Source organism: Nelumbo nucifera, chromosome 1 (genome assembly GCF_055504915.1).
Source record: "Nelumbo nucifera cultivar China Antique chromosome 1, China Antique-T2T, whole genome shotgun sequence".
NCBI lineage: Eukaryota > Viridiplantae > Streptophyta > Magnoliopsida > Proteales > Nelumbonaceae > Nelumbo > Nelumbo nucifera.
In genome coordinates, this window is record NC_142649.1 from 63190899 (window position 1) to 63203812 (window position 12914).

General features: G+C 38.3%; 1 protein-coding gene across 1 annotated transcript; it reads left to right on the forward strand.

Annotated features, from left to right (window-relative positions):
* Nucleotides 1-316: 316 nt before the first annotated feature.
* LOC104594287 (uncharacterized) lies at nucleotides 317-12467 on the forward strand. Its single transcript, XM_010254523.3, has 7 exons — nucleotides 317-495; nucleotides 1056-1202; nucleotides 10944-11050; nucleotides 11210-11251; nucleotides 11341-11428; nucleotides 11713-11806; nucleotides 12078-12467. The coding sequence occupies exons 2-7, from the start codon at nucleotides 1072-1074 to the stop codon at nucleotides 12297-12299; spliced, it is 684 nt and encodes a 227-aa protein (XP_010252825.1). The 5' UTR covers nucleotides 317-495; nucleotides 1056-1071; the 3' UTR covers nucleotides 12300-12467.
* Nucleotides 12468-12914: the final 447 nt, after the last annotated feature.

Sequence of the window (12914 nt, forward strand, 5' to 3'; positions counted from 1 at the left end):
GGGTAAGTTCTTCCTAGGAAATACTTACCCAAAAAAGTGCATTTATCCATGTTCTTTTATTTCTCAGATAAATAAAATAATGACCATTTTTGTCTCATTCAAGTATCGGCAATAAACTCATAGGGAAACGATAACGACCGGTGGTTTATCAAAATCAAATCCCTAATCTGGATAAGGTTGAGCCAAATGGCCCGAACACACACCAACCCGATCCGATCCAATAATAGTAATAATGGGCCCTGATCTTTGCCACGTGGCAAGTTATAAGGCCCCAGACGGCAACCTTTATCTACCGCCACTGTCGATTGTCGGACTCGAACGTCCACCGCGACGAAAAGAGCAAGAAAGAAAGCAAAACCCCCTTTACCTCTTTGGTGTAGAACAGAGGAAGAGGGAGTGCAAAACATCTTCCTTACTCGAATCGAAGAAGCCAGCGGAAGCCTCTGACAGAAGCCTTCGTCTTTCTCTTTCAAGTGATTTTTAGCAAGTCTTAAGGTAAGTCCTGGTTATTGTCTTCTTTTCTGATAGAATAGAATATTAGGGCTTTTTGATTCATCGGTCTTTGTGCAAGAAAACCCTAATCATCTTCCTCTTTTTATTCTTCCCCTTGTCTCCTCGCATTTCCATCGTTACATTTGCATTTTCTCTTATTATTTCTCTTCTATTTCTGCCGCAAAATTTAATCTTCTTCTGACCTTTTACTACACCAGGAACGCCTCAAATTTTCGTACATGCTACATTTTAGCTTATTCTTTCTCTACTTGGTGCTTGACTTTAGCGCATAAATTAGAGAACGACAACTCGTCTACTCACATAAATTACATGATTCTGAAAATAGTTAAGCGCGGTTTTATAGTTTCTTGCTGTTGTCTTTTGAAACCTCATTCTATTTTTCTTTTAATATCTGATATTTATTTCAAGTGACTATTGGAGATTAAAACAGCAAAAGTGTTGGACGGTTCTATTCGCTTTTTTATTTGATTCATTGAGTTCGAATTGTTATTTTCTGTTATCTGCAAATTCTGGTTGACAAAGTATTTTCTTTGGTGTTGTAGTGAGTAGCAAGGAATTATGACGACAGCAGCTCGCCCTACGTGGGCACCTGCAAAGGGTGGTCAAGAACAAGGTGGTACTCGAATTTTTGGCCCTTCACAGAAATACTCTTCCAGAGATCTTGCTTCTCACACAACTTTAAAGCCCAGGTAGATTTTTGCGAAGGCTTTCTTCTGTGTCATAATTTCAGTGCCACTTATTCTTCTTCTTCTTCTTCTTCTTCATTATTATTATTGTTCTTGTTCTTGTTATTGTTCTTGTTCTTGTTCTTGTTCTTGTTCTTGTTCTTGTTAGAAGAAAAGGATAGGTATAAGACTGCATTCGTAGTGCCCTTTGGGCTAAAAAACGCCCCTTCTGAATTCCAGAGAATCATGAATGCAATATTCACACCCTATACTCAATTTATGATAGTATATATTGATGATGTATTAATCTACTCTTCTTTATTAAAAGCCCAAGATTTTGTGAGTGTTTGTGAATATTGTTTTCTGAGCGTTTGTAAGAGATTGCCAATCTAAGGCATCTATTATTGTGCTGTGTGTTATAGCTTTCTTTGAATATTATCTATAACTTTCTTCAAAGTATTTTATTGTCCTTTCAATTTTCTGAGCGTTTGTAAGAGATTGCCAATCTAAGGCATCTATTATTGTGTTGTGTGTTACTATACCTCTGTAAGTATCGTTAAGATTTAAAGTATTGATTTTAAGCTTTCTTTGAATATTATCTATAACTTTCTTCAAAGTGTTTTATTGCGCTTTATTTTCTGAAAAATCACTATTCATTCACTATTTATCTGCATATCTCACTATTCTCCGCCATGTTCATCACTATTCACTAGCCTCCTACCCCAACTCCCTGCTCCGTATCACTCTCACCCGTTTGATATCAGAGCCATTGACCCTAACTTCTCTGTTCAAATTCAAAATTGTTCCTCTCTGTTCTTTCCATTTCGATCCCTTACTTTTTACTCTTCATTACACCATTACCTGTCGCTACCTTGTCGGAACCTTTGGTTGCTAGTAGGTAACCTAGAACCTTTGGCTAGAACCCAAAGACTGTAGCTTCTTCGGAGATATCGCTGAGCTAAAACCCCAGTCGGACAGCCTAGACACCTGCCAGTTTTACGAAGGCTAGAACCCTTGAGCCAAGGTCGAAGTCGCGTTGAAGGCCGAAGAGAGTGAAGGCCGTGAAAGTTGATTGATCGTATTTGGTAAAGTAAAAGGATAAGATGAAGAAGTTATTTAGGTCCTCCTCTAGTACCTCAAAAAGACTCTGGTGAGTCTAGTAGTAGCACACGCCTAACCAAGTCCATGTCTATAAAGAATATGGAAGCAGTAAATTATCTAAATGTTTAGTTTAAAAGAAATATACAAAAAAAGAATATTTAGTTTAAAAGAAGATCTAAATGTTAGAACCGTAGAAAGAACCATTGCACTAGGAAATGAAGCAGAAAGCTTTTCCCTAGTTGACAAGAAGGTAATAGAAACCTATAGAATAAGTAGAAAGCTTTTCCCTAGCTTAGAATAAGCTATTTCAGACTTGTTCGGGTCCCGAAAATAATGCTGGATCCTGGCGGACCCAATGTGGAGGAGAATTTCTTCATAGTATTTATGATCTTTGTTTTGACCGCATACTGTGAAATGATGCCCGTCTAAGATGGATAGGGCAAGATGATGAAGGGCTCCTTCTGGGTTGACATGGTTGGAGACGGAGGTGGCTTCTTCTCTTGAGATTGTGGTTACAAAATCTGATGAATTAAGTAGATATTGGCTGAAATTAGCCTCTTCCATAGTAGGAGTTGGTTCCCTAATTAAGGGAGACTTTATTGGTGACTGATTAGTCCTTGAGCTTGCTACGGTCTCATAATTAGACCTACGAATGGGCTCATTAGTCCTTTTTGATCGCTTGGAATTAGGACTTAAGGGAAGACGAAGTCTCCTGTCGGCCATCTTTAATTAGATAACCTTGTAAGAATTCCCTGATTAAGAAATCTGGCAAAGCATTATCAGATCCTTTAATATATGTAATATCAAAATCAAATACTGATAAAATAGCTCGCCATCTAGCAAAAATCTGTTTTGAAACCAGGTTTTTTACATCTTTTTCCAGAATTTCTTTGGCGGATTTGCAATCAATTTGAAGAGTAAAATGTTGGTTTATCAAATCACTTTGAAATTTAGTGATGCAAAGGATGATACTGAGCATTTCTTTTTTGACAGCGGAGTATTTTTTCTAGGTGTCATTCCAGGTTCCTGAGGCAAACCGGATTATCTCATTCTTCCCGTCTCTCCTTTGCTTTAGGATTCCTCCGTATCCTATCTCACTGGCATCAATTTCCACTATTTTAGGATACTCTGGATGGGGGATGTTAAGGCAGGGGAGAGTTTTTACCCTTTGTTTAATCTTCCTAACTGTTTGGGTAAATTGCTTACTCCATTCTGGAGGATTCTTTTTCAGTCTCTTCTCAAGCAATTGTCGGTCATGGGCTATTTCTTTATAGTAGTCTACTACGTAATTTAGACTACCTAAAAATCTCTGGAGCTGAGTTTTATCTCTAATCTCGTCAGGGAATTTGTCAGCAAAATCTATTACTCTCTAGATAGGTGCTATTGTTCCTTTAGATATCTGAAATTCTAGAAATTTAATCTCTATTTGAAAGAGTTTCATTTTTTTAGCAGAAACTGCTAACCCGTTTTCTTTCATCACTCTAAGAAATATGTTCAGGTGTTTCCAGTGGGCTTTTAATGAAGAAGAGTAGATTAATACATCATCAATATATACTATCATAAATTGAGTATAGGGTGTGAATATTGCATTCATGATTCTCTAGAATTCAGAAAGGGGCGTTTTTTAGCCCAAAAGGCATTACATTTCATTCATAGTGACCAAAGGGCATTGTGAATGTAGTCTTATACCTATCCTTTTCTTCTATTATAATTTGCCAATAACCTGATTTTAGGTCAAATTTTGAAAATATTTCTGCACCATATAGACGATTTATTAGATCCTGCTTATTAGGAATGGGGCATCTAATCCATCTTAGTGCTTTATTAAGAGGTTTGTAGTTTATAACAAGCCTCGGTACCCCTCTTTCTATTTCAGCTGCATTTTCTATGTAAAACACAGGACAGCTCCAAGGGGATTTACTTGGTCTAATTAGACCCTTATTCAATAAATCTTGGATTTCCTTTTTACAGATTTCTAATAATCTGTTATTCATTTGGATTGGTCTGGCTTTCATAGGGATTTTTTATTCTCTAAAATCCTCTTCATATGGTAGTTCTACCGTATGCTTTTTCCTATGCCAGAACGCGCTGAGTGTTTAGGCACAAATTTCCCGTGTTATTCTTTTTTGAAAATTTCTAATTTCATTTTAGGTTCTTCAAGTTGCTTAATTAGTTGCTTTTCTTTTATTTCAGATTGTAATTCTGCTATAAGCTTTACTTTGCCTTTTCCATTTTCTTTGAGGGTGTTGATAGTTGAGGTTTTGGGTTTTTGGCAAAACTTATAGGTTACCGTAATTTCCTCTATTGTGGTTGTGATTCCGTCAGGGTCAATTTGGCAAGGAAGGATGGATAACAAGAATGGAGTTCCCAAAATAACCTCTTAGTCTTAAGTCTTTTACCATAAGGAAAGTAGACTTTAGACAGGTTCCTTGATTGCAGATATGGGCTACAGGGATTTTATATATCTCCAGTTTCCTTCCATCCGCTGCATTAACTTGTTGGGTGGTCTTTTCAAAATATCTAGAAGGCACAATTCCTTCTCTAATGCAATTAATGTCCACACCTGAGTCTATTAAGGCTATTACTGAGAGATTGAAATCTTTATTATTATTATTATTTTATTTTTATCAGCAAGAGACTTTTATTAATGACAGAGAAATATTGAATACAATAGGTATAGGCTGCAGTAATGCATTAACCCAATCTGCAAACACATATAAACAGTTACAGTTCTACCCAATACAAGGTAGATCTATTTGTCCCCTGTTTTGCTAGGGTATCCGCCAACCCATTCGTAGTCCTTTTCACCCAACCAAACTGAGAGTTGAACCTCCTTGCAATTATGTCAATTTCTTTGTAGATAAATTTGAGCTTCCAAGGTGCTAATGTGATGTTTTTAGCCCAAGAAATGACCAGTAGTGAGTCTCCTATTTCTAAATCTGTTGTTCCAATCTACTCAGTCATCTTTAAACCTTGAAGTAGAGCCAGAGATTTAACATGTATTGAGTCACTAATACCTATTGGTCCTGAGAAGAGTGCCACAACTTCACCTAGATGATTTCTAACCACACTCCCTATACCTGCCCTTCCCGGGTTACCAAAGGAACTCCCATCAAAGTTTAGTTTTAGCTTGTTCAATGTAGGTGACTTCCACTCTACTCTCACAACTTCTTTGGGTACATCTGTTTGTGCTACTTCAGTCTAGCTTCTTAGAATCTCATTCGTGGAGAAGTTTTTGAATAGTTCCATGGTCATCACCCAATGTGCAGTTTTGATTTTTATGGCTTCAATGACTTTCTCCTTTGATTTACTTTTTTCAAAGAAGAGTCTTTGATTTCTTTCCTCCCATATAGTCCATACCACAACAGCTCTTGCTTGCTGCCTTCCATAAGCACTTTCCTCTTTTCTTTTGTTGCCTTAGGAAGGAGGGGCTGAATAGACTTACCACATCCTGTGGGGGAACCCATTTGCATCCAAAGAGAGAACAAACACTTTCACAAATACAAGAAACAAAAGAGCAAGATAAGAGTAAGTGGGGTAGGGTTTCACCACAATCCTTACAAAGGACACACACATGAGGAGAGAGGCATTTGTTTGGCCTTCCTTTTTGTACCACATCACAAGTGTTTACCTTCCCTAAGAACACTTCCCAACAGAAGGCTTGTACTTTAGGAAGAATCGGTTTACACCAGATTTCTCACTGGGAAGTTCATCCCCAAAGGATCAGAGCAAGTGAGCAAACCAAAGAAAGAGGCACAAGAAAATAAACCCTTCTCAAGGGTTGAGAGTAAAAGCAATAGGGACTCACATTCATTTTCCCTCACTTCTAAAGCCAAAGTCCCAAGAGATATCCAAGTATGAAAGTATGCCAACCCTAGCAACAAGTTTGTTTTTAAGGTTTGATAAGGAGTAGAGGTCTGGGAATTTAACCTTAAAAGGCAAATCCCCTACCCAAAGGTCTTCCCAGAATAAAACTTTATTGCCACGCCCAACATCAAAACGGATAAATTGAAAAAAGGTTGGTAGTACCTCAAAGATTGCCTTCCAAGGGGAATTTGGAGCTGCATTGGAAGCTAGTTTTGCATCCCAGTTGTTTTTTGCTTCACCATAAATGCTCTTAATGACCCTGTGCCACAACCTATCTTCTTCACAAGGGAATCTCCACAACCATTCCCCTAGGAAGGCCTTATTTTTCTATAAGATGTTCCCAATTCCTAGGCCACCTTGCTCCTTAGGTTTACAGACTTGCTCCCACTTCACTAAATGATCCCTCTTTTCATTACCAAGTTCCCACAAAAAATCCTTCATTATCTTCTCCAACTTCCTTGCTATTTTCAGTGGGATCTTAAAGGTGAAGAGGAAATAGGTGGGCAGGTTTGCTAGGGTGGATTTTATCAAGATGATTCTTTCCCCAAGGAAATATAATTTCTCTTCCACATTGCCAACTTCTTTGTGAATCTCTCTAAAACTAGCTTCCAAAAGCTTTTAACTTTCGGGTTTCCCCCCAAGGGCATACGTATATTCTATAGGCCAGCTTTTCACTTCACGGCCTAGCAAATTTGCCATGGCTTGGATGTCCCCCTCCCCTATGGTTATTCCAGCTATACAACTTTTTCCCCAATTCACTTTTATTTTGGAGGCCTGTTGAAACTTGTCCACCAAATTTTTCAGATTCCTCAAACTAGATTCATTACAACTCTCACAGGAAATGATTGCATCATCCACAAATTGCAAGTGAGACACCACAACTTCTGAACTACCAATTCTCCAACCTTTAAACTGATTTTCTTGGTCAGCCTTGATGATTTGTCTACTTGGAACCTCAGCCACAAAGGTAAATAAAAATGGGATAAGGGATCACCCTGTCTTAGTCCTCTTTTAGCCGAGAAGAAGTCCTTCGCTACTCCATTTAAAATGATAGAGAAATGTGCCGAGCTAATACATCCTTTGATCCACAGTTACCTAAATTCGTCTCCATCTTTGATGCATTATTTGTCTCCCTTCTACAAAACTCCTTCGTTTTGAGAAATAACAAAGGGCAAGACTGTCTTCAACCAACCAACCAAAACTTTAGCAATGATCTTATACATGCTACCAACAAGACTTATCGGTCTATAATCCTTGGGGGTTTTGGCCTCTTTCTTTTTTGGCACTAGACCAATAAAGATTGCACTCCTGGAGAGAATTTCCCTTTTTGATAGAACTCAACAAAGACATCCAGTAAATCATCTTTCAAGATTTCCCAACAATCTTGATAGAAAGCCATTGAAAAACCGTCCGGCCCCGGAGCTTTAGATTTATCCATCGAGAAAATTGCTTCATGGACCTCCTCTACACTGAAGGCTCTTTCTAAGAGGGTAGCTTCGGATTTTGGCACTCTATCCCACTGTAATTCTCCCAATTCCAAATTGCTTTCAACAGAGGAACCAAGGATTGACTTGAAATGATCCACAAAGCACCTTTCAATTTCCTCCTTTGAGTTTACTACTCCCTCCCTCCACCTCTATACTGGAGATTTGGTTTTTCCTTCTCCTGTTTGCTAGGGAGTGGAAAAATCTGGTGTTTCCATCCCCCTCCAGAAGCCATTTACACCTTAATTTTTGTCTCCAAGAAATTTCTTCGTTCCTCAAGATCTCCTCTAGTTGCACTTTTAAGTTCCATCTTTCAACTCTATTCTCTAGCCCACTCTTTACGTGCTTTCTTTTGGTCCAATTTCTCTATTTTCCTGGCTAATACCTCCTTTATGACCTCGAGTTTTCCAAACTCCTCTTTGTTCCACTCCTTGACCTTTTCCTGAAGTCTTTTCAACTTCTTGGAGAATCTCACCACTTTCTCTCTAGCCCTTATTCCACCTTCTGACCACCAATCTTTTATCTTTTGCATAAAGTTTGGAACTTCCAATCACATATTCTCAAATCTAAAGGGTGTAGGGCCTCCAATAAAGTTTTCTTGGTAGAGACTTAGGGGCAGAGGTCCGATGCTACTCTAGGAAGGGCTTTCAGTGTTAAGTTCCCCCACAACTCCTCCCAATCTTCAATCTTCAAAAAAAAAATTATTGCCTTTTTTGTTGTTTCTTTTTAATTTATGTTACTTTTTATTATTTACTATTTGTTACTATTATACATTTTTTGGGTATACTCTATCAACTTCTAATCAAAGTAATCAGAGAAGTTAAAATAGCTAGATATAATGAGAGGGTCGTAGAATAGGATGGATTAGTAATACCATGCTTGTAAGATTTAATTATTCTTTTTTCTTGTATTGATGTTGATCAGTATTCTGCGTAAATCCTTCCTTCCCCCTTTCCCAAAAATTCAGAGATTTGTGTGTGCATAATTGTGCTTGTACATGCATACATGTAAAGATATTCATATGTACATGATACTCGTGTGTGTGTGTGTGTGTGCGTGTGTGTGGTGTTTTCCCAAATTGTTGTTAGCATTGATGCCCAAAGCTGTGAGTAGATAGATAGTTGCATCTTAGTTTTTTTTTTTGGGGGTAATAAAAGTCGTTCATTAAAAAGGAGAAAGGCCGAAGACAATACAGCAGCAAAGAAGAGGAGAAAAACGAACTAAAAAACAAACTACAGAGCTACAAACTACCAGAAAAACAGAGATAGAAAACTAAATAACAGACCAGTCTGAACACAAGATATTTGCTATCCACACGGGCAGCATCCAACTAGAATTCAGATCCATGCAAACCTTTCTGGATGGCTGCATGGGCCACTCTATTTGGTGAACACTTCACAAAAGAAAAGGACACATTTGAAGAGCTTGCTAAACTTAGGCAGTCTTGAACTACTGAGAATATTTCAGTTGGGCAATCAATGCCCTTTTTCTGGAGCCAGCCAACCAGTGACTTATTGTCATTCTCAATTACTAAGTTCTTCAGTTGAAGTTCTTGAGCAATCAGCAAACCTTCTAGGACTGCTAAAGCCTCCACTTGAAGCACTGAGAGTCTGAGACAGCCTTAGATCTACCACACTTTGAAGCCACAAAACACCCTTCATGATCCCTAACTACCAATCCAAAAGCTGCTGTATTCTCATTCAAAAAAAGCTCCATCAACGTTAATTTCCTTCCAATCGGGGGGGGGGGGGGGGGGAAGACCAAAAACTGTATAGTCAGCCTCTCTTTCAAAAGGGGGCTGTATTTGTGATGATGTAGCTGCAATCATCTGAAGCTCTTGGAGTTGAGTCTGCACCCTGTCAACAACAACCTTTGGATTGGGCACTGTTCCATTGAAAATTATATCATTATGATGTACCCAAATATTCCAAATTAGCAGAGCTGTAGTTGTCTTTAGTTCCTCCTTTCTGTCTTTTAGTTTATTACACAAAAGAAACCAACTCAAAAGCCAGTCCTTAAAGGAGGATGCAGAAGGGAGTGAGTGAACCCTCACCCCCAAAGGACTTCCAAACCAGCAAGCTTTGGCCAAGTCACAATCACAAAGGGAATGCAGTACCGTTTCTTCCCTCCTTGAACAGACAGGACAGATGGGATCAGGAAGGATCGTTTTCTCACTAGATATGCTTTGACAGCCACAGCATTAATGCTACTGTGCCAAAGGAAGTATTTTATTTTTGGGGCCATTTTCAGGTTCCAAATAGATGCCCAGAGAAGTTTGTAAGTTTGTCACGACTGTGTTGATTGCAAGTGGGTTTTGCTAGGCTTTTGGCTACAAAATATGCTGACTTTACTGAGAAAACTCATTTTTTGTCAAAAACCCAAGTTAGTCTTTCTTCCCAGTCAGTGAGAGGGGGTCTAATCTCAAGGATTCTTTTAGCCACTGGGGTAATAAAATTGTTTGTTATTAAGTCAACATTCCACTCTTTTCTATTAGGAAGGAACAAATCTCTGACTCTGAATAAATTTGAATTACAAGGCTTTGGACCCATAATTCGAAAACTTGGAATTCCTAGGATCCAAGGATCCTCCCATATTGCTATGTTCCTTCCTGTTTCTAAAGACCAGCACACCCCTTAATAATTTTCCTACCCACAAGTATACTTCTCCATCCCGACGAACCCGATTCAGGGAGTTTATCATTCAAGAAGGATCTATCTTTTATATACTCGGCCCTTATCACATTAGCCCACAAACTGTCCTCTCCATTAGCTAGCCTCCAAGCTAGCTTAGCCAGTAAAGCCTCATTGAAACAATTTGGGTCCCAGAACCCTAGACCACCAGCAAGTTTGTTTTGACTGAGGTTGCTCCAACTAATCCAGTTTACCCCTTTTTTCTCCTTACCTTTTCCCCACCAGAAATCCCTCTGAGATTTCTTTAATTTCTCACACCCCTAAAGGCAACTTAAAGCAAGACATGCTAAAAGCATTTAGAACAGCCTTGATAATCACCTCCTTTCCAGCTGGATTCAACCAATTGTTCTTCCAGCTTGAAGCTTTCTTCTATGATCTCAGAGTTAAGAATTCAAATATTCTAGATTTGGATTTACTAATATAGGATGGAAGCCCCAGATAAAAGGAGGGCTTCTCTGCTCTCTTGATATGCATACTCTTAGCTAGTAGCTTTTGAATCTTACAATGAACATTTTTGCTAAAAGTTGCTTCAGATTCACCTGTTGACCTGAAGCCTGCTCATAAGTTCTAATTGCCTCCATAATTCTTTGTTAATGGCTAGTTTTTGTAACATCTGCTAATAGGAAAGAAGGACAAGATACCCAAGAAGAACTGAAGAAGAGGAACCTCCGGGAGGAGCTAGAAGAGCATGAAAGAAAGCATTTTTCTTCAAAGGACAAGTCTTATATTGGTATTTGAAAATTCAAACGCCACATCCTTTGTGTTATTCTTTATAATGCTAATATTGTTTTCTCTAATTCCATTGAGTTGTTCACTTCTAGTTATATTTTAATTTTGCTCTATTTTTCCAGAATTTATTTCTATTTTAATCTTTGACCATATTTCGCAGAGAACAGAGATCGAAGAAAAGGAAGCCAGCTTCTCTTGGAAGGTTTTTTTTTTCTGTTATTTCGTTTGTTAAGTAAACCTTTGTATAGGTTTTGTAACCAACTTGACTAATTACAGTACACAATTGTGCAGGTACAAAGCGGGATACTGAAGACCGCATTGTTCCTCGCAATGTGGATGCTGATGATTCTGATTGTGATGTTAAAAGTGATGATGGAAGGTGGGGTTTTGTTTTCCTTTTACATTAAACAAATATTTTTCACAGAAACAGATAAAACTAACATCAATTAATTAATGCTTGCCACACGTTTGCTCCATTTATTGATTTCTGATGTATCTTTTATTTTTTGGAAAAGACTAACTATGATTGTTTGCAGTAAACATCAACGCAATCACCCTTTAATGCTATAATTTTCACATGCACTTTTTTTCAGGGTTCTAAAATCTTTGGTAAATTTTCTTTTCTTATAATATTTGTTGAAATGGTATGTATTGTGTTGCTAGTGATGAAGATGACGATGACGAGGATGACACAGAAGCTCTTCTGGCTGAGCTTGAAAGAATAAAGAAGGAGAGAGCTGAAGAGAAGCTTAGGATGGTTAGTTTCCTTGACCTCAGGGATTACCCATTTTGGTTTGCCTTTCTATAGGCTTGTCATATTTTGTTCCCTATGAATTTAACCCAAGTCTTTTGACAATTCTTGAGTATGCCCCCCCCCATTGGATAAAGACCTATATTTGATACATGGATCTGAATCTTGTGTATACATTATAAGTTATCTCTTCAAAATATATTATGATGTCATAAACAAACTAAAACTATTACCAGAAAAATATATGAACTAAAACTGTGATGCCCGTCTTCCTCAGGAACGACAAAAACAAGAAGAGGAGCTGAAAGCTAAAGAGGCAGAATTGATTCGAGGAAATCCTCTACTTAATGCAACTTCCTTCAATGTCAAAAGAAGGTGGGATGATGATGTGGTGTTTAAGAACCAGACTCGTGGAGAAACCAAGACGCCTAAGCGTTTCATCAATGACACCATCAGAAATGACTTTCATCGGAAATTCTTGCAGAAATACATGAAGTAGTTCCATAATCAAGTTAAAAGACGGAAATTGTAGACTCTAGATTTTGAACTTGAGAATCCTTTCGTAAGAAAAGCATTGTACTTGGTGTTGAAAAGTTGGAAACTGCTGCTTATTGTAGTCTGCAAGATTAAATGTTATTACGAGTTGAGTGGTGATTAACCATGTTCAGTTTCTTGTGCACAGTGGATGAAAAACTGGGAGGAATAGGTTTTGTCGGCCAGGCCCAATCCACCCTACCCTACCAAATTTTCCTTCCAATCTGTCCACATTGCTGCCTTAAAACCCCAACTACTGAATTGATCCTTTAGATTTGAGAAATAAACCTTCAAATCTGTTCATAATTTCAATGCTCTGGATATTTCTTCCTAAGGATCTACATAGAAAACCCCTTTATAAGAACAGACATTGTTTCCTACCCAACCGTGTAGAGTGCCAAGTGGATCATCTGTTATTGCAGATTTCCAAGTTTGAAGGACTGTGTAAGCGTTGCTTAGCCTGGAATTTGAAAACCCAAATGGGGTGCGAGGGTTGATTCCTCCACTAACCCAAACAGTTCCATCCCCGAACCCACTGCAGTTTTTGCTGGAATGATTGGGAGTTCTTGTTTGCAAGGCA

Coding starts and splice junctions, on each gene's coding strand:
- LOC104594287 (XM_010254523.3), top strand. CDS start 1,072: ATGACGACAGCAGCTCGCCCTACGTGGGCACCTGCAAAGGGTGGTCAA. Junction 11,051..11,209: donor AAAGGACAAGTCTTATATTG/GTATTTGAAAAT, acceptor CATATTTCGCAG/AGAACAGAGATCGAAGAAAA. Junction 11,807..12,077: donor CTGAAGAGAAGCTTAGGATG/GTTAGTTTCCTT, acceptor CGTCTTCCTCAG/GAACGACAAAAACAAGAAGA.